The sequence below is a fragment of the Elephantulus edwardii genome, unplaced genomic scaffold (assembly GCF_000299155.1).
Source record: "Elephantulus edwardii isolate Elephantulus edwardi_28Jun2011 unplaced genomic scaffold, EleEdw1.0 scaffold00028, whole genome shotgun sequence".
NCBI lineage: Eukaryota > Metazoa > Chordata > Mammalia > Macroscelidea > Macroscelididae > Elephantulus > Elephantulus edwardii.
This window is the reverse complement of record NW_006399778.1, coordinates 19,139,570-19,161,326: the sequence shown is the minus strand read 5'-3', so window position 1 is coordinate 19,161,326 and position 21,757 is coordinate 19,139,570. Positions and strand designations below refer to the sequence as shown.

Below are 21,757 nucleotides of genomic sequence, written 5' to 3'. Positions count from 1 at the left end.
TGTAGACAGAGTGTGTGTGTGTGTGTGTGTGTGTGTGTGTGTGTGTGTGTGAGTAGAGAGGGTTCTGGTGCACAGGAGCTGTGCTGCCAGGGCATGTGGTTTGAACCCACCAGCTGCTCTGTGGGAGAACATTATGATAGGTCAGTTTCAACTCAACCACACAAAACAACAACTTATTTGTAGAAATCAGTATGGACAGACATCTTTGCTTTTTTCAATCTACTTTTTTTTCTCTTATTGGAGAAACTTAGAGAACAAAGACTTTCCCCAAAGGCCACCCAGGTGAGCTGTGTAACCAAGGGAAACATGCCTAAGTGCCTTGAAGCTCTAACTTTGGGAGACCCCAACAACAATGAAAATAGCCCCATGGTCTTTCCAGATGAACCAGCGACATATCCCTACTCTTTAATTCTCTTTTTATCCACATCACCTCTGACTGTGGAGGAGACAGACCAGAGGGCCTGGCTGTCCCACGCTGGGCTGCCTCTGAATAGAGCAGGCAGCTGCTTCTGCTTCCTCTGGAAATAGGCGGCTTCTCTTTGAGGCATCTGCCAAATGTTGGCTCGTCAGCACTCCTGCAAAGCAGGGAAGGAGGCCTTCCCACCAGCTTGTGTGTTGATCTCGGCAGGAATTGAGATGGCTGGAAGTAACCAAATAGGGTTCTCATTTCAACCAAACTGCAGGTGACAGTCAGCTTTGGGATTGCCACACACCTAAAAGTGGGGTCGCTCTGGCCATCAAAAGTCCAAATCAGAGTGCCCAAAATATAAAGCAAATGAACCACAACAACCCCCAGGGCAGCCAGCACCTGGTGTTGACTGCTTCATGATGAAGTCCAGAATGTTCTCCACATGGTTCTCCCAGTGCTATTTCTGGCCTCATGGTCTCGTCTCGTTTCAGGACTGCATGAAGAAGCCGTGTTGCAGCCTCGACCTGAAGAAGGAGGTCGACCTTCTTCAACACCTTCAGGTGAGCCCTCCAGTCTCGGAGCTCCAGAAGACGGCGCTGGACATACTGAGCTTCCCACTGGCCTGGCTGGAGGAGACGGAGCAGCTGCTCGGGAACGTGGGGATCCAGCTCTCCAGCTCCCACAAAGGTTACTGGGGCTTCTCTGGCACACAGCCACCTCCCATAGCTCAAATGTCGTGTTGAATCTTAGCATGAGGGGACAGCTGTTAAGGAAGGCGCCTTAGGTAGGTGGCCAAGTTTGCTCTTCTCCACTTGAGAAGTGGTTTTTTTCCCTTCCAAAAAATACATAAGTAGGACCGCATCAGAGAAGAAAAAAGGAAACATGACAGAAGCCAAAAGAAAATGAAATCTGAATCTCAACAAACCCCGCCTGTCAGTACTAACTACTTTTAGGTTTTGGGGTATAACTTCCAAGACATTTTTCTACAGAAATAGCTGCAACTTATTTTCCTTCTTTGTACCTCAAGTTTCCTTATAAAATGAGGATCAAAAGAGTACCCAGATCTTAGACTTAAGAAGTTGACATGCACTAACCAGCACTTTGGGCATGTTGTTGTTGTTATGTGCCATTGAGTCACCTGCGACCCACAGCAACCCTACGTACAGCAGCTCTGAACTCTGCCCTGTCCTGAGCCAATCTCACTAATTCTGACACACCAACCGTCGTTGCCCCAGTCACTGTATCAATCCATCTCATCTGGGGTCTTCCTCTCTTCGGCTATCCTTCCACCCTTCCAAGCATGATGTCCTTCTCCAAGCACTGATCCCTTCTGGCCACATGCACAAAATATGTGAGATGGAGCTTCAAGACTATCCTCCAACGAGAAATGTGGTTTCACCCTCTCCAAGACAGACCTGTTTGTTTGGTAGTCCATGGTATGTTCAAGAATCTTCTCCAGGACAACTCAAAGGCATCAATTCTTCTTCTGTCATCCTTAGTCATTGTCCAGCTCTCTGATGCATAGCAAGTAATTGCAAAGATCATGGCCTGGATGTCTCTAGACTGACATTGTTGCTTCTCAGTACTCTGATGAGGTCCCTGACAGCAGATTTTTCCCAACGCAATTCATCTTTTGATTTTCTGACTGCTAGTGTCAACAGTGTTGATTGTGGAGCCAAGCAAGCTGTTATTGTTAACAACCTCAGTCTCTTATCCATCTGTCATGGTGCTGCCAGTTGGCCCAGTGGTGAGAACCTTTGTCTTCTTGATGTAGAGATGCAATCCATATTGAAGACTAGAGTCCTTGACCTTCTGCTGCAAATGCTTCAGATCCTCTTTAGTTTCAGCAAGCAGGGTTGAGAAAGGCTATTCTTTGGAGAGAGACATCAAGCTAGGAAAGGTGGAGGGTCAGCAGAGAGGAAGAACCTCAGTGAGATGGATTGACAGTACCTGCAGCAGTGGGCTCGAATGTGTCACATGATGAGAACAGCACAGGATAGGACAGTGCTCAGGTCTGTTGTTGATAATGTCGCTCTGAGTCATACTTAATGACACCTAACAACAACCAACTAAACTAAACCCTTTGACTGTCATTAAGTCAGTTTCAACTCAAAGTTACCTTTCACTGGGGCTCTCCCCCTGCACTGGGGGTCTGAGGCTGTAAACGAAATCTGTCTCAGAGGAGATGCCATCTTCCTGCCTTGGAGTGACTAGGAGGTTCAGACCACAGCCCCAACATTACACATTATGCCACCAAGGCACCTTTAAAATATGTGTTGGTTGTTCTCTACCACTGAGTCAGAACCAACTCAATGCTGACCCTCCAGCAGGTTTTCAGAGGCTGTAAATCACACGGGAGTGGACTGCTTACCCATCTCCTGTGGAGCAGCTTATGAATTCTAACTGTGTGCCTTCACATATGTAAAATATATTTCTATATGGCTGTTCTGGCACAAAGGAGTTCTGGTGGTACAGTGGTTAAACATTTGGCTATTAGCAGAAAGAGCAGGACTTCAGGCACGAGAACGTTGTGGCAGTCTGCTTCCCTACAGGTGATAGCTTTGGAAACCCCATGGGGGTAGTTCTACTCTGTTCTGTAGGGTCTCTGAGAGTTGGATTCAGCTCATTGGCTTTCATACCACATGCAAGTCCTTGAGTGGATGAAATAATTACTGTGCTTAGCTGTTAACCAAAAGGTTGGAGGTTTGGACCCACCAGTAGACCCGTGAGAGACAAGAGGTGAGGATCTGCTTCTGTAAAGATTACAGTCCAGGAGAATTACAGAGCAGTCCTCCTCTGAGAGGTATGGACTGAATGCGGATTGACTCAATGGCATCATTGGTATTTTGTTGATGTTGTTTGGTTGGTTATTACAGCATGGAAGACATTATCTCTGCATTTATTTATTTCCTGTTATACCAAAAGTATCATATGACACTGACCCGTCTTTGACTTTTGTTCTGTTCCCAATGGCTCATCACAGAGGCCCTCCATGTCACCACATCGCTATTATGGGTGGAGACAAATTCCACTGTGTGGGTTATGCCCTAACTCTTTTCACTTATTATGATCATTTAAGTAGTTTTCAGATCTCCACGCCTACAGACAATGCTGAGGTCTATACTATGGCACTTTCCTCTAAATACTTCCTTAAGATATTATCCTAGAGGTTGAAAGGTGTGAACAACCTTAAGGTGGGATTCCATTTAAGATTCGTTGCATCAGGCACCACTCAGGGCAAAGCAAGAATGAAGCCTTTAGAAACAGATGAATCCATGTCATGGGCAAACAGTTGTTCTGTAAACTTGTTCCCAAACTGCTTTATGTGTGAAATGTTTCATAGTAAAATATTGTGGAGACAGTGGACCTATCCTTGGCCTCATTGCACTTATAGCCTAGGGGGGAGGGCAAGATGATAGTGAATATTAGCATTTTAAAAATCACTCAACTAGATAATAAAATTAAAGTATAGGAAAGTGAGTGCTAAAAAAACGTACAGGGCTCGGGCCTGGTCAGGGAGGCAGAGGTCTGTAGGATGCATAGTTCTTTGCCACAGATGGAAAAGGGAAGCTTTCTCTTCAGAGGAACTAAGGGGTTAAAAGAATCCAGGGCAGGGTGTGGAGCAAGACAGGTGAGGCGAGATAGTAAGGTTCAGTGACCTTAAAAGGACTTTAAGATGTTCTACTTTATTCTAAGAGTAGCGAGAAACTGATGAAGGGTTTTAAGTAAATGACTAATGGAGAAAGTTTGAGACAATCTTCTTGGCAAGTAATGTGAATAATGGGGTGGGTGGTGGCCATAAGGGCAACAGGAGGAAAGTAGTTAAGAGATGGCAGTGACCTCCACTAGGGCAAAGCAGGGATGAAGGAAGAAGACTTCAGCATCTTTTAAAAGGAAAATCACCCAGCCTCCGCCATAGCATCGGATGTGGTGGTTGTGAAGTGAGGAGGAGGGCAGCCGCATCTCCGAGTTCCTGGATCCTGTGCCAGGACAGATGTGATTCCTTCACTAAACTGGGAGTGCTGGGCGAGGACCAACTTGGAGGGAAGATGAGCGTGAGGTGCTGGTGAGACACCGAGACAAGGCGCCAAGGAGCCGATTGTCACCCTGGATGCCTCATCTGTAGATTGTGATGTGTCCTCAGCACCTACAATAGCACGTGCCACATGGCGTTAGGTGCCATCAAGCGAGTTCCAACTCATGGCAAGCCCACGTACAAGAGCCTGTAGCATCCTCACAACTGTCGCTGTGCTGGTGTCCATTGTTCCAGCCCATATGTCAGTCCATCTCATTAAGGATCTTCCTCTGTGTCAGGGATCTTCTTCTGTATCAAGTATGTCGCCCTCCAGAAAATGTCCCCTCCTGATTACATGTCTGAAGCACATAAGACAACATTTCCACACTACTGATCTCTGTCACTGGGCACCATCAAATGGACTACGACTCATGCTATTCTTGTTGTGTCCAATCAAGTCAGAACTGTCCAATCAAGTCAGAAATTACCCAGCAGGTTTTCAGAGGCAGTTAATCCAATGGGAGGAGATTTCCCATCCTCCCGCAGAGCAGCTGGTGGATTCGAACCACATGCCTTCAGGATTGCAGCACAGCTTCTTGCCACAAGGCCACCAGAGCTCCCTCTCACACTACTGATAGCTAGGGAATGTTCTCGCTGTGCTTCATTCAAGCAGATTTGTTCTAGAAATCCATGACGTATTCATTATTCTTTGCCAATACCGTATACAAACACACTAGTCCTTCTTCAGTCTTCTTTAGTAATTGTCCAGGATCTACACACATTCGTTGTTGTTGTTGTTGTTAGGTGCCATCGGGTCAAGTATGACTCATAGTTGCCGTGTGAACAGCAGATATGAACTTGTCCTCTCCTCTGACATTCTCATCATCTCTGACATTGAGTCCGTCGCTGCAGTCACCATGTCAATCCATCTAGTCGAAGGCCTTCCTCTCTTTTGCCAAGCCGCCTCCTTTCCAAACATAATGTCTTTCTCCTAGGAGTAGCCTCTCCTAACAACATGCCCAAAGTATATGAGGCATGTCGTCAAATTGAGTGCAATTCATAGTGCCCCTGTGAACAGCGTATCTAAACTTGCCCAAGCCCAGGCCATCATCACAATCTCCACCACGCTCAAGTTTTTGGTTTTTTAAAAAATTTGAGTAAAAGGTGAAAGCTTACAAATCCCATTCTTTTTTTTTTTTTCAGAAATCATTCTTAGGCATTAATTCAATTGTTGCAATTCACTTCTTAAAGTATTAAAGCAAACCCTTAATATAGCAGGTGAAACTCTTCATCCACCTCTGCCCTGTTCCCTCCTCCTCTTCTCCTTCCCCTCCCAGCCCCATTCGATCCATAGTGTGTATCCTGCTCCAGATGTTTATTTGCAGTGCACGTTATATCTGATTGTCTATTCATCAAAAGTAGGATGGTTAGAGTGGGGAGAAGGGAGGGTGGGAGTGTAAGAAAAGAATGGTTAGATAATCCAAGCCCGTTGTTGTAGTCTGTGCCAATCCATCGCATTGAGGCTCTTCCTCCCTTTCCTTGACCCTCTGTCTTTCCCAGCAGATTTTTTTTCCAAAGGCTGGCCTTTCAGACATTATGCCAAAGATACGTGAAACGGAGTTTCACCACCCTTGCCTCTAAGGAGCACTCTGGTTGCATTTCCTTCAAGACAGATTTGTGTGTTCCTTCAGCAGCCCGTGGGATATTCAGTACTCTTCACCAGCACCACAACTCAGAGGCATCAGTCCTTCAGTCTTGATAGTCATTGTCCGGTTTTCAGATGCATAGGAAACAAATTGAAAATATCTTGCATCAAGTGCACTTTAATCATTAAATGGCTATCTATGCATATGAGGTGTCTTGGCTCGAGTCAAACACTCATTAGTCTTCAAAGGCCTGGCTTTGCTTTTGAATGTTTTAAACTCTTCAGCAGCCTATCATTTGGGTTTTTTGCTGCTTCCATAGGAACTGATTGTAGAAGCAGATTAAACAAACTCCTTGACAGTTTTAATGCTTTCTCTCTGGGTTTTTTGTTTGTTGGGGTGAGTTAGGGGTTTTATTTTTTAATGTTGAAAGTGCTTTGTTTTAGGGTTTTTCCCATTGTTGCACATTTTCTTCCTCTCTCCTCCCCTCAGCCCTCCCCACAATGCACCCCTTTCTCCAGATTGTTGCCATATATAAAATGCCTAAGCATATATTCCTTACAGATGGTTCTTCCCTCAACTGATCTGGTTTTCATGTCACTTATTGGTCCAGTTGTTATCAGGTGCTTAATAAATATCTGCTAGATGAGTTAATGACTTAAGCCATGGTATCATTTAAGAAGAAATTGCTGAATGGTGCAACCAGTCTGGAAGGCAGTTTTGTGCTTCCTCAAAAACCTGAACATAGCAATTCCATATGACCCAGCTATACCACGACTTGGATATACCCTGAAAAGATGAGAACTGAGGCACAAATGGAGATTTGTACATCAGTGTTCATAGCAGCATTATTCACCATCACAAGAACATGGAAAAAGCCCAAATGTCCAACCACAAAGGAATGGATGGAGAAATTATGATACGTTCACACAATGGAATACTATGCAACACACAGGAGCAATAACTTTGTAAATTATTACCTAACTTGGGAGAGACTGGAGAGCATTATGCTGAGTGAACTAACTCCGCCCCATAAGGACAAATACTGTATAGAACCATTATTGTAGAATGAGTATAAGGATCCAGGAGGGGTGGGAGAGGTTGGAAGCAGAGGGATGTGGATATGCAGGGGGAAAAGGGGATTAATCATTGGGTTGTACAATTTGATGGGTAGGGGGTGAGGGAAATTGAAAGAATTTGTTCAAATGTGTATTAAAATTTTGTAAATAAACTAGTAGAGAAAAAAAAAGAAGAAAAAATTGCTGAATGAGAAGAGGAGAAAATCCAGGGTGTCTTGAGAAAGTTCAACCTTGTAAAACTAAGCAGCTTAAGAGAGGTGCATGGATGTGACATTCTTACAGTAATAAGGAAGACAAGAGAAGAAGAGTGACTTTCAACTTTGTTGCTGCAGCATCCCCAGCCATAATGTCTCCAAAGCTGTCTAAGAGGTGGTACAAAGGCCTTCATAAATAAAATCAAAATGAAATTTCATTTTCTACAGGTGCCTGTCTTCATCATAATGCAGAGAGGAGGGGAGAGGAGCAGGGGTTCTCCCAACAACCCTGGGCTCTCTCCCACCTCACTGCTTCTGCCATCATAATCACAGAAGACTTCCCAGCTCCATGAAAGGAGCTGCAGTCTGGATCTCAGTTCTAGTTCTTCCCTGAGATGAGAGAGAGAGAGAGACAGAGACAGAGAAGACCATGGCCTCTATCCAGACAACAGTGGGGCCATGTTTTGAGTCCACTGTCCCCTTCCCTCTCTCAGGACCATTTTGGTCATCACCGACCGTATCTGTAAATCTAGTCACATGTTACCACCATAAGGAAACAAGGGCTGTAAAATGAATCTGTCAAGTCGGCAATTCCAGAAAGCAGAGAAAGACTGGCCCTAGGCAGTATGTATCAGACATCATGTTTTTCTCATGGCTTCTAATGTCACGAGACCAGACTGACATTAAACAGGTCTCTGCAGAATCTCTCCTATACTAACATGCACTGGGGATGTGTAAGAAGCAGCCAAAGAGTGTAAATTCAAAAAAAGCCGTTCCTGTGAGTTGGAATCGGCTCCTAGCTGGCTCTCTGGAGAGTCGATCTCCCAAGGCTGGAGGAAAGCCCCCTTCTTCTCCCTCAGAGCTGCTGTGGGAGTCGAAACTGCCTTTGGCTCAGCAGTTCAGCTCCCTAAAGAATGTGAGAGGACCCCAAATACATATCCCCTTTCCTTCTACTCCAGACAATAACATCTTGAAATAATGTTATTCTGTGGAAGCCCTGGAGCACCCCGAGTCATACAAAGAGTCCATGTGACATCTGGCTGCTAAGTGTAAGGTTAAGTTTCAAGTCCACCTGCAGGTTCCTCAGAAAAATGGCCTGGCTGTCTGCTCCCAAGATCACAGCCATTGGAAAAAAGTCTCCTGCTTGTGGGCTTGTTTCAGGTGGCAGCCGGGTTCTATCACTCAGCCATGGCCAAAATCAAGGCTCCGGACCAAGAAGAAGGAAGAGCTGTTGAAACAGCTGGACGATCTGAAGGTGGAGCTTTCCCAGCTGCGTGTCGCCAAAGTGACAGGCGGTGCGGCTTCTAAGCTCTCCAAAATCCGAGTTGTCCGAAACCCCATTGCCCGTGTTCTCACTGTTATTAACCAGACTCAGAAGGAGAACCTCAGAAAACACTATAAGGGCAAGAAGTACAAACCCCAGGATCTGCAGCCCAGGAAAACACGTGCCATGCGCCGAAGGCTCAACAAGCACGAGGAAAACCTGAAGCCCAAGAAGCAGCAGCGAAAAGAGTGCCTGTACCCACTGAGGAAATATGCAGTCAAGACCTGAACTTCTTAAATAAATAAAACACAAAACTAGAAAAAAGAAAGAAATTAAAAAAGAGTCGCCTGTACACACAGGTTGCTGTGTGTGGGAATCAACACAACAGCCTCTGTACTGCTGAGGTAACAGTGATCTGGTGACTGGATACATGCTCCCAACGACTTTGTTCTAAGAAGCCAAGAGCAGCATCAGGAAGGTAACAATGGAACAGCTGGTGAAATGGACTCATTCTTCAACAGCTCAGCAAGGGAGAAATTGATATAAATAGGCATTTTCTCTTCCAGTGTGTAAATCCTGAAATACAAATTCGAGAAAATGCTAGACTAACTGAACTTGGAGGGGGAACTGTAGGACGTATTATTAAGTTGTTCAGTTGTAGAATTCTTGCCTTCCTTGATGGAGACCTGCGTTTCATTCCTAACCACCTGCTGCTCGAGCACAGCATCTTGACCCTTCTGCCCCTGCTGACATGTGTGCTGCTGTGATGTAAACGAGTGTCAGTGACATTTTAAGACAAAGGAAGAGGAGGAAGAAAGGCCTGGCGATCAGCCTCTGAAAATCAGTTATTGGAAACACCATGACAGCCTGTGTCATACACAGGATCACCAGGATCCAGGGACTAAACACATGACCGCTCACAACAAAAACAACATTGTTCAGTGATAAAATGCCAAGACACCAAAGCCTGGCAGAACTCAAGGGTCTATTGATTAAAGGATTTGCTGGGAGATCTAGCCAGGAATTCAAGGACCGTTTGTGGTCTCTGAGGAGGAACTCTGAAAGTGAGCCCCGCGCTCCTCCCACCTCATTTCTCAGGTTTCTTTTGCAAAGAGGAAGAAATAACTTTATACATTTTTATCCACAAGTTCAGTTAGTTGTGCATTTCTATTTCTTCAAGATTGTGATGCAAATGAAAAGCTTCCTTTGTTGTGTTGCTAGGTGCCATTCAGTTAACTACAAATCATAGCGACCCTGTGGCCAGCAGAACTGATGATCCTCACTATGTCCGACGTGATGAAGCCCATTGTTACAGTCATTGTGTCAATCCATTTCCATGAGGGTCTTCCTCTCTTTTGCTGGCCTTCTATGTACAGGAAAAATTGCTGTCTTGGATAGCCAAGATATATGCTGTTGCCGTTGTTAAGTCCTATTGAGTCACCTGTCTCTCATAGCGACCCTATGTACAGAAGCCTGCCCTGTCCTGAGCCAGTCTCATTGACTTCAACACACCTACCCCTGTTACCCCAATTACTGTGTCAGTCCATCTCGTTTGGGGTCTTCCTCTCCTGCACTGTCTCTCTACCCTTCCAAGCATGATATCCTTCTCTAAGGATCAGTTCTACCTTCACATGCCCAAATTATGTGAGATGGACCTTCAAAATCCTAGCGTCCAAGGAGAAACTTGGTTTCACTCTCTCCAAGACAGACCTATTTGTTCTCCTGGCAGTCCATGGTATGTTCAAGACTCTTCTCCAGCACCACAACTCAAAGGTATAGATTCTTCTTCTACCATCCTTAGTCATTATCCAGCTCTGTGATGCATAGCAAGTAATTGCGAAGACCGTGGCCTGGATCAGGCACACCTGAGTCTCTAGACTGACATAGTCTATAGAGGTTCCTGACTGCAGATTTTCCCAGTGCAATTTGTCTTTTGATTTCCTGACTGCTGGTTCCAAGAGTGTGATTGTGGAGCTGAGCAAGTTGAAATTGTTAAGAACCTCCATCTCTTCTCTATCATGGTGCTGCCAATTGGCCCAGTGGTTAAGAATCTTTGTCTTCTTTTTTTTTTTTTGAATCTTTGTCTTCTTGATGTTGAGCTTCAGTCCATATTGAAGACTATAGTCCTTGACCTTCTGCAGCAAGCGCTTTAGGTATTCCTCAATTTCAACAAGCAAGATTGTGTCATCTGTATAAAGTAAGCCGTTAACAAGTCTTCCTCCAATCCTGATGCCCAGCCTCTCAAATGATATGTTCTGCAGAGAGTTTGAAAAGGTATGGAGACAGGACGGGACGCATCCCTGACGCACTCCTTTCCCGACTTTGAACCATGCAGTGTTTCCTTGCTCTGCTCTGAGGACTGCTTCCTGGTCCAAGTATAAGTTTCACATAAGCACAGTCTAATGTTCTGGGATTCCCATTCTCCCCGAGGTTAGCCACAATTTGTTGTGAATGAAACAGACATTCCTCTGGTACTCTTTGCTATAGGCGAAGATCCATCTGACATTGGTAATAATGTCTCTAGTGCCACAATCTCTTCTAAACCCAGCTTGTATATCTGGTAGGTCTCTGTTGATGTACTGTTCCAGTTATTTTTTAATAATCTTCGGCAGGATTTTGCTTGCATGTGATATTAGGGATATTGTTTGATAATTTCCACACTCTGTCAAGTCACCTTTTTTTAGAATAGGAATAATTGTGGATCTCTTCCTGTCAGTTTGCTAGGTAGCCGTCCTCCAGATTTCTTGGCACAACCTGGTGAGCACGTCCAGGGCAGCCTCTCTTTGCTGAAATATATCAACTGTTATTCCTTCAATTACTGGGGCTTTGTTCTTTTCCAAGTCCTTCTTCCTTCATCACCATTGCCTCTTGATTTTATGTTGTTTTTTGAAATTCTTCTGTGTCAGCCAATTCTTTTTGGTACCATGACTCTGTACTCTTCCCATCTTCTTTTAATATTTCCTGGATCATTTAATGTCCTGCCCATAGCATCCTCAAGTACTGCAACTCGAAATGGAGGAAAGTGCAACATAATATGCACAATGTGTTTCCATTTTTTGTTTGGGTTTTTATTTTAAAAAAATCCAATCAAAAGAAATATCAGGAGAAAAAGTTACCTGTTAGGACATACAAGCCATCGTCTCATCTAGGATCATGATCAATTCCCACTCCTCTTTTGGAACCCTTGGCCCCCTCCTCATCTACAATATTGGGTTCTGTCCAGGACTTGACTTCTGATTTCTGGGTCACAGGTTGTAGCTGAGTGAGCTCTCAAATTCTCCCTAGTCTGGGGATAAAAACCACTGCTACAAAAATGTCACAGCTCATAGCAACTCTCTGTCAGGTTTCTGAGGCTGTAAATACACATCGGAGAAGACTGTGACTGCCCATCATTTCTCTCTCCAAATGATCAGTAGATTTGAACTGCTGAGCTTTTGCTTAACTATCCAGTACTTATACGTACCATCAGGGCTCATCCTCATTTAGCCATCACAAATTCACATGCTCACCAGGTCCTATCATAGCCCAAGCCATCGTCAGCCAGGCCATCATGCTTCTCTGTGATTTGCATCCTTGTAACATACCTTTTCCAACACACACTTCCCATTAGCCCATTTCCTCTCAAGCCTCTGATCTCTTTCAGACAAGAATGACATTTGAATTCTGCTTCTACCACCTACCAGCTCTGTAGTTAAATCTTGTGAGCTTCAGTTGCCTCACCTATAAATGGCAAATAGATTCTTTGTGGGCTGTTTCTGATGATCAAAGAGTGATGTGTGGCATTGCTGAAGTAGTGCCTGGTATGTGGAAAACCAACACACAGACTCACTGTTGTCCCCTCCCAGCCACCCTCCATCCCATTTCTGAGACTGTACATCTTAAATGGGAGGTGACTGCCTCATCTTTCTACTGTTGGGTGCCTGGTGGATTTGAACTGTTGATCTTTTGGTTAGCAACCCAACACTTAACCTGTATTTTACCAGGACTCATAGGAGGTACTAGTTGTTGTGTGCCATGGAGTCAGAACCAATTCATAGCTAACCCTCTAGTGGGTTTTTAGAGGCAGTAAATCGCACAGGAGGAAACTGCCCATATTCTCCCACAGAGCAGCTGGTGGATTCGAACTGCACACAGTTTGATTTTGGGGATTGCAGTGCAGCTTCTTACCAGTGGCTACCAAACTCCCTGGGTGGTGCTTAATACTTGATGATGATGATGATGATGATGATGATAATAATAATAATAATAATAATAATAATAATAATAATAATGTCATTGTCACTCCTCCTTGTTGCAACTTTCAGAAAGTTGAATTGTCAGAGATCTGTGCCCCAGGCAGGAACATGCTCAATTCTCTTCCTTTCTCTTCATACCTATCTTTTCCTTCTTCCCTTTATCTCTCCCACCTCCATCCTGCTTCCAGACAAAATTCTATGCTCCAAATTTCTGTGTCACCCCTTCTCATCCTTTTCAGGAATCCTGTGGACAAGGTCCTCTGATCTTTTCTAGTATCTCCAGTCTTCCTCTTTCTCTTCGCTCCTTCCCCACTCAAACACGCACCTCACGACGGTCCTGCCATCTTCAAAATAATAGTCTTCACAGGAATCCACTGCTTATTTTGTGCCTCACGATCGCTTGGAATAGTCACAGTAGACTCAGACATGCCAACGATTGTGAAGATGGCGTCGTGCCAGCCAACCTTTGGTTCTGGTCCACGAAAGGTTGACTTGAGTTGGAACTGACTCAGTGACAACTAAGACAACGCAGTTACTCTTATTCCTGTCTCCACCCTTGACCTTGAAGAAGTGGCAATTTAAACCCACTGGCCACTTGGAGGAAGAAAAACACAGCAGTCTGTAAAGGTCACAACCTTGGCCACTCTGAGTCAGTGCTGCTCTGCTTTCCAGGGTGACTCTGAGTCAGAACAGACTCAACAGCAATTAGTTTGGATTTCTGGGCTCTTTCCACCTTTGGGAGCTGCCTCCTTTAACCCTTCCTCTGTTAAGAGCCAGGAGCAGAGCGTGTTACAAGCTCTCTCTGCTTCCATGACACCACCTTCTCCTCTGTCTGTAGTTTCTACCTATTTCTATCACAGAAACTACTGTGTTTGCATTGAGCCCACCCAGAAAATAATCTAGGATCATTTCCCTATCTTGTGACTCCAGTTTGACCATCTGCAGATTCCTCTTAACTCTAGAAGGACATTCATAGATTTCAGGATTTAAAAAAAAAAAACCCACAACGAAATAAAACAGCAAACCCATTGCCATTCTGTGAATCCGACTCATAGCTGACCCTCCAGCCAGTTTTCAGAGACTGTAAATCACACGGAAGGAGATTGGCCATCCTCCCCCCCTCAGAGCATCTGGGGGATTCAAACTGCCTGCCCTTGGATTGGCAACACAGCTTACCCACTGGCCACCAGAGCTCCTCTGAGTTTCTCCGAGGTCATCATTCAGCCTCCCTTACTCTGCATTCAGACATACCCTGCGCTCCAGTTATCTGAATTCCGCCAGCCCAGAATGCCCACGTCGACAAGAAACTGCTGTCTTGGTTTCCTAAGGCAGCGGTAACAAAGTCCCACAAGAGGAGCGGCTTTCTAAGGAGAGAAATGTGTTGTCTCAGAGTCCTGAGAGCTTTGGCATTGTTAGGGACCCCTGGCTTGGCTCCATCCCACAGTGGCCCTGTGTGCTGCAGAAGGATGCAAACCCACTGCCCGGCCCTGCTCCAGCCTCAGGCCTGTTGCTGGGAGGACCCACTGTTGCAGCCACAATGTCAAGCCATGTTGTTAAGGGACTGCCTCTTTTTCTGGAAGCTAGAAGTCTAAATTCAGTGTATCTTGTGCAGGGGCCATGCTAATCTTTTCTGTATTGTTCCAATTTTAGTATACGTGCTGCTGAAGCGAACTAAATTCAGTGTGTCTTAACTCTTCCATGTTCTCTCTGAATGGCGGTAGAGGACGATCCTTGTCTCTCCTTGCTTCTGGTTGACCCCAGGCTTTCCTTGGATTGTGTTATTAGGTTGTCAGGTGCTGTCAAGTCACATATACCTCCTAGTGACCCTGTAACCAACAGATCTGAACCTGCCCTGTCCTGTACCATCCTCATAATCTCTGGCACACTCAGACTCATTGTTGCAGTCACTGTGTCAGTCCACTTGGTTAAGAGTCTTCCTCTCCTTTGCAATCATGATGGGTGTCCTTCTCCAAGGAATATCCTTTCCTAGCCACGTGCCCAGAGTATGTGAGATGAAGCTTCACCACCCTGGTCTCCAAGGAGCACTCTGGCTGCACCCTTTCCAAGACATACCTGTTGGTTCTTTTGGCTGTCTGTGGGATATTCAGTACTCTTCTCCAACACCACAGTTTAAAGTAATCAATTCTTTTGTCATCCTTAGGCACAGACCAGCTCTCAGATGCATAACAAGTGATTAAAAAGACCACAATCTGAACCAAATGCAGCTTAGTCCTCAAACTAACATCACTGTCCTTGGTAATTTGGAGAGGTCCCTGACTGCAGACTTTCCCAATGTGTAGTGGCAGCATAACTCTGTGTCACTTGGCCATCTTCTCTGTGTCTCTTCTCCTCTTGCATAGGGCACCACTCGTATTAGATTAGGACCCAGGCTACCCAACTATGGCCTCCTGTTGATTTACCTGTTAACTTAGATCTTCTTGCTAAACAAAGTCTCACTCCTAGACACCAAGGATTAGGACTTCAGAACCTTTTTGGAGGAGTAGGAGGGACACAATTACATCTTTAACTCCATCTTGGTCCACTCCTAATGGATGATCTCCCCCTCTTGTGATGCCTTCGTCCTCCATCCCTCCCACCTCCACGAGAGAGAGGTCTGACAATCTAATTCCAAAAAATCCCAGCCATTGGAAACCCTGCGGAACTCAGTTCCACTGTGATGCGCATGGAGCCTCCATGAGCTGGAGGCCGCTCAGCGTCAGCCGGTCCCTTCTACACATATCTTTGTCTCTCACACTAAACTGTAGGTCCCTGAACACACGAGCCCCTTCGTTTCTCCTCCTCTTTGTGTAACACACTGCACTTTGCAGACATATAGTAGAAAGAGATTCTGTTCATGGGTATTTCTGTTCAACCTCAAAAAAAGAAATTTAGATGTGAACTCAGGCATAGCTTATCAACTCTTAGCCCCAGAAATGGGCTTCGGTTTCCTTCATGGAATATCCCTTCATGAGAGAACAGCATTAGCCTTCATCTTCCCTGTCTGCGAGTTTGTTGAGGCATTGTTTAGAAAGCAAGGGATTTGAACCAAATCGATACTTACCTCCTGTTTTCTCTCTGTAAGGGTTGCCTGTGTATCTGAAACATCTTCTGGAACATTATCAGAAAATTATAAACCAGACTGCAGAACTTCAGGTAATCTTACAACTTCTTTTGTCCCCCAATTCATTTAAGCTCTTCCTTGGCATGTATACAGTACTATGCTTCACTACTACCCAAAGTGTTTGAAGTTCAAGTCTATTCTAAGATAGCTACAAGAAAAGCTTGGAAATTTATGTCTGAAAAATGTGCCACAGAAAGCCATGTGGGGCACAGATCCTCTCTGACAGGCATGGAGTTGTCATGAGTCAGCACAGACGTAACAGCAGGTAGGAAAGTGGTGCATTTAAGCATGTTGATTCTGTTACACTGAGGAGTCAGGACGCTCCAAGAGGTAAAATGATGCCCCCACTTTGTACATGAAGAAGTCAAACAGGGTGGCGGGGGACTCCCAGAAGACCAAGGGCAAAGCACCTGTGCACCCTTGTCTGGCCTCCTGGGATAAGCACCCTGCTTGTTTTCCTCTGTCAAAATCCAGAGCAACTTAAATGTCATCAGATTTTGAAAATTGTGTTTATTAAATGCAGTAGAACTACAGTGCAGACTGCAGGATTACAAAGAGCTACAGAGGGCAGAAAGGCCAAATGATTTTTGGGACTTGTGTTACTCACATAGCTACTGCTATATATAATAATGCTGTCTATGAACAGGACACTTTAATAGCACGTGCCGTGCACATGGCTGAGGTCAGCAGCTGGGTGTTTCTACATCTTGGATGGCCCTACTCCTATGTGTCAGCTGGTGCTTGGTTGAGCCAGGCTCGACTCAATGGAAACAATTCGATTCTGGTCCAGGTGTCTCTCCTGCTCCAGCAGGCTCGCTTGGACATCTCGCTGTGGTGATGACAGAGGCAGAAGAGAGAGCACGCCCAGCCATAGAGCTTTTGTCAGCACAGTGTCTATGTCATATCAGTTAACATCCAGTGCCTCAAGTTGTGGGCCTAGATTCAGTGAGGGCTACCTTAGCATAATGCATCATGGATAGAGAGAAGGCAAAGAAGTGGGGCCCCCATGTAATCAGCCAGAGAGACCATTTAGTCCAGGGTCAGCAAACATCCTCTACAATATAGTAAGTAACTGAGACTCACAGGCCATGCAGTGTCTGTCACAATTAATAAGCCCTGTCATTGTAGAGCGAAGGCTATAATAGTACTATGCCACGATAACTGCCCTCTAGAATTTAAAAGGTACAAAATCAGGCTCTCTTACAATGAATTTCTTCTCAGCTGACAATTTTGTCTAGGTTTTAACAACTAAAGTACCAATTAGTGTGAAACTAAAAAAAAAAAATAGATATCATGCCAATGAGTAGGCATAGTTGTGTTTCAACTAAACTTTACTTACAAGACATAAACCAGTATAAAAGAAAAAATTTATTTTAAAAATAACACATTTACAGAAATCACAGTGGATGAGATTTGCCTATGGGCAGTAGTTTGCTGATTCCTAGTGTAGATTGTTCTTTTTATCTTACTTTTAGGGATACTGAAACCTAGAGAAGCTAGGTGTCTATTTTAGTGCTACACAGCTAGTTGGTGGAAAAGTCAAGACAAAAAAAAATCCCAGGCCTCTTCACTCCTAACTCAGTACTGGTGAAGCACGTAGAAGGAAATAGAGCTTGAGATTCTGTCTCAATCCACAATCTGATTCTTAACCACTATATGCTCTGCTGCTTCGCTGTGCATCACTAGGACAGGCGTTGTTTTTCTATGTGCAAACCTCTGCCCCTTCCAAAGGTAAACAATGGGAAGAAATGTGGACATGGCACTTTAGTTTGTCCTGTCCCTCATCAGGTCCGATTACTTCCTTTCAGGTCACGATCACCAGTCTACAGGAGAGACAGCAGACTTTGCTGCAGGAGAAGCTGCAGGAGCATCTGACAGAAAAGGAGACGCTGTCCCGGGAGAGTTTTGAGCAGGAGGAGAAGCTGAAAGCCACGATCAAGCTGCTGACCGAAGAGAAGATGGTAAGGTGGACTTGGTTGTTTTCTTACTTCTGGAAACTGACGGAATTACTTTTTCTAAAAGAAACTAGAGTCACATACTTAGATCTGTAACAATGGACTCACACACAGCAGGGCTTGTGAGGATGGCGCAGGACCGGGTGGTGTTTTGTTCTGTTGTACACAGGGTGCCTCCGAGTCAAAACCACTCAATGGCAACTAACAATGACAACTTAGAAGAATCTCAGCCGTTCCTGGTTTGGTGCCATGGAATTAAATTAATTAAGCAGGGTGAATAATAAATTTGAGAAATTAATCTGAAGCTGAAATCGGGATCAAATCCAACATAAAAAGACAGGAGTATTAAGATTTCTAAGGAGTTTGGACATACAGAGAGCTCTGTTGGCCTAATGGATAGAAAGTTATGCTACCAAGCTAAAGGTGGGTGATATTAATCTGTGGCTTTCAGGCTTGGTTTTAATTGGTTTTGATCAAATATTTTTCTAAGTTGCATAGCACTGGTCTGTCCATTTGCTGTACAGAGGTAACTCGTGATTGCTGTGATGCTGAACACTGTGACACTGATGTGTCAAATGAGATAATGGTTACCCACAGTAGACAGTGTTTGATGGAGCTCCCTGATTAAAACAAGCTTGGAAGCAGGAGTGGCATCCACTTCCAAAATAGCTTCTCTCCAGAAACCCTATGGACTTGGAGAAACGATGAAAGTGTTCAGGTCTTTCATTCATAGGGTCACTATGAGTCAGCTACAACTCAACAGCACTTAACAACAAGGAGATTAGAGGCACAAATGGTTGATCACTTGACAATGAGCAATAATTCTGGCAGTTCAGTCTCATTTTGGAAGACAGGGCTGGTGATCCGTTTCTCAACAGTCACGCTGTAAAAACCCCATGAAGCAGTTCTACTCTGCAACACAGCATCAGCACGGGCTGGAATTAACAACTGACAACCCTGAACTTTCTGGAATTGTGCAATTCTAGGTCATTATTGTGGGTCTTGGTTTGCAACTATTAGACTTTTGGACAACATCTAAGTATATACAAAACCAGCTTCATAGGTTTCAGGGATGTCAAAATGCTACAGTCACTGCCTCCTTTTTTAGACCTCATTCCAGTTCGAGGACACCTTCCAGAAGTCCTTCTCAGATTGGAAGATGCCTCTGAATCACCCAAGGAGCTTGTTAAAATGCACAGTCTGACTCACTAGTTCTGGGGTGAGGCCTAGGATTCTGCATTTCCAACCAGCTCCAGGTGCTGACTCCACCTTCACAGTAGTCAAGTCCTCTTGTTAGTTGCCATCAAGTCAGCACTAACTCATAGCAACCTTGTGCATACTAAAATGAAACATTTCTCAGTCTTAGAAGGAAGTTTGTGTTTTTTTTTTTAAAAAGTGCCTGATAAAAACCGCCTGGGAACTTGTTAAAACTATGGACTCTTGGGCACACTTCCAGCTTATTGAACCAGAATTTCTGGCCAAGTCCAGAGTCAGCACTTAATAAACCAGTTCTCATCATCGTCTTAAATTGGTCCTTTTTGACACTCAAGGACCTGCTATGAATTTAACCACCTTTACCACCAACTTTGTAGGTGGTTTCACCTGCACTTTTATCATGGAAAGAGATTAAAATATATGGATATTGCCACCCCCCACCGAGAGGTGCTGGTCTCACAGGTGTGAGGGTGCAGCCTGAGTGCCGGGTCTGTGAACACCCCCAGAGATTCCAGGGACCCACCAAAGTTGACAAGCACAATTATGAGTGGAAATGCGGGCTCATTTACATGTCACCCTCATGACTGTCTCGCCCAGATCCTGGACCCTCCCCAGCACCTCTCTTCTGCCCTTGTTGGAGACTCAACCTGCTGCTTCCACTGTCTTTTACTGTTTGCAGCACAAACGCTATCAACTCAGTCCTGCACTATCACATGCATTCACTCCCCACGCTTCTGCCTCCCTCACTTCGGTCTCCTAATTTATGTTCACTGACTTCAAGAAATCTCTCTGCAATGTCTAGCTCTTCTTCTCCCTGAATCTTTCTCTGCCTTCCTGTCTGTTGTCAAATAAAAGATTTTAAAAGGAAGGACCATCTGACCAGAATTATGTTGAATCTGCATCACAGTCTAATTCACCAAAGCTGTCCGTCAGAGCTGCCAGTCAGTGCTGGTGGCAGAATGCATAACATATTGCACTAACAGAAGGTCAGCAGTTTAAAACCACCAGCTGCTCCTCAGGACACAGAGAAACATTTCCTCCTGCAAAGATGTACAGCCTTGGACACCTGATGATGGGTCACACTCAGTGGCACCGGGCTTCAACAAACAGGATGAGTGTATTTGGAAGAGAAAGCCAAAATCATTGACATCAAGTCAATTCCAACTCACAGCAAACCCGACAGGACAGAGTAGAACAACCCCGGAGGGTCCTTGAGGCTGTAAATCATTACAGAGCAGCTTGTCTTCTCCCACAGAGCAGCTGGTGAGTCCAAACCATGACTTTCTGGTTAGCAGCTGACTACCTGCACCACCAGGACTCTTTGAATAGCGAGTTAGAAATAGAAAAAGGTGGTGTCAATCCACCAGATGCTCTACTGGAGAAGGAGGGGCAATCTCCTCCTGTACCAGTCAGATTCGATTTGATGGTACACACACACAAAATAACATTTTTTTAAAATAATAAAATTTTTTTAAATAAAATAAGAATTTTAAAAGGTGGTGCCAATAAATAGTAGGAGCAGGGAACACAAAGAACCTTGAAGCCTTGTCAAAAATCTTCACCTACTCCCTCGCTCCTGAGTTATTTCCCTCATTCGGCATCTTTTTTTATCAACTTTTGGGTTGTGTTTTGCATCGTTGATATACAGTGCTTATCATGTGTTCCCACTGGGGACTGTCTTTCTCTCCTGGCTGCCACCTGGTTACCCCCAACTCTGGGAACTCGTGGTGAGCCCGTGCGCACTGGAAGAAAATGCCACATTATCAGGATTATGAACTGAGTACTGTGACCCGTAGGGTTTTCGTTGGTTGATTTTTTCAGAAGTAGATTTCGAGACAGTTCTTTCTAGTCTTTCTTAGTTTGAAGGCTCTGCAGAAACCTGCTGAACATGATAGCAGCCCACACGCTTCCACTGACAGAGGGCCGGGGGCTGTACGTAAGGTGCTGAACCTGTAGTATCTTGTGTGTTTAGAAAGAATTATACCACTGAATCATGACTGCTTCTGGCTTTTTATAAATTGTGATTTGAATAAAAGTTTACAAGGAAATTGTTTTCCACTCACTCATTCATACAAGATTTCCCTTCCCTTTTCCTCCCTTTTCCCTGCCTTCAACCCAGAATGTGTGTCCTGTTCCTGGTTGCTAATTGCAGTACTCATGGTATCTGTTCATCCATTGATTTCAGATTTAAGGGCCTTCTTTTAGTTTGTGCTACTCTTACAGAGAGGGGAAGCAACATCAGGTACATACACAGTCAGAACATGACCCTGCTTATGCTCAGTTTTGCCCTTGGCAAGGGTCACCTGAGGCAATTCAGTTGATCAGCTTGACCTGAGGGACTGACCTGCAATCACTGCCTCAGACATTAGTTCCAGATGCTCTGATTTTAAACAAATCTTCCTCATACCCAATGACACCCTTGTCAAAACTGATTAATTAGGCTCCCTGTCATGCATGCTGATTTGAGAACTTTATTTCACGCATTAAAAAATTCCACTTTCCTATATCAGTCCAAGAGGAATTATAATAGTGCTGTGGTTAAGTCATTTGACTGCTAACACAAAGATAAGTGGTTCAAACCCACCAGTCACTCCACAGGAGAACAATGAGGCAGTCTCCTAAGCCCG

At 44.6% G+C, this 21,757-nt stretch overlaps 1 protein-coding gene across 1 annotated transcript in view; it reads left to right on the top strand.

The window, feature by feature from the left end:
- FHAD1 (forkhead-associated (FHA) phosphopeptide binding domain 1) overlaps positions 1-21,757 on the top strand; it is a 248,176-nt gene that overhangs the window by 153,580 nt on the left and 72,839 nt on the right. Inside the window, 2 exon segments of the mRNA XM_006883707.1 lie at positions 901-1,096; positions 17,769-17,926. Of these exon segments, the coding sequence (XP_006883769.1) occupies positions 901-1,096; positions 17,769-17,926 (354 nt within the window).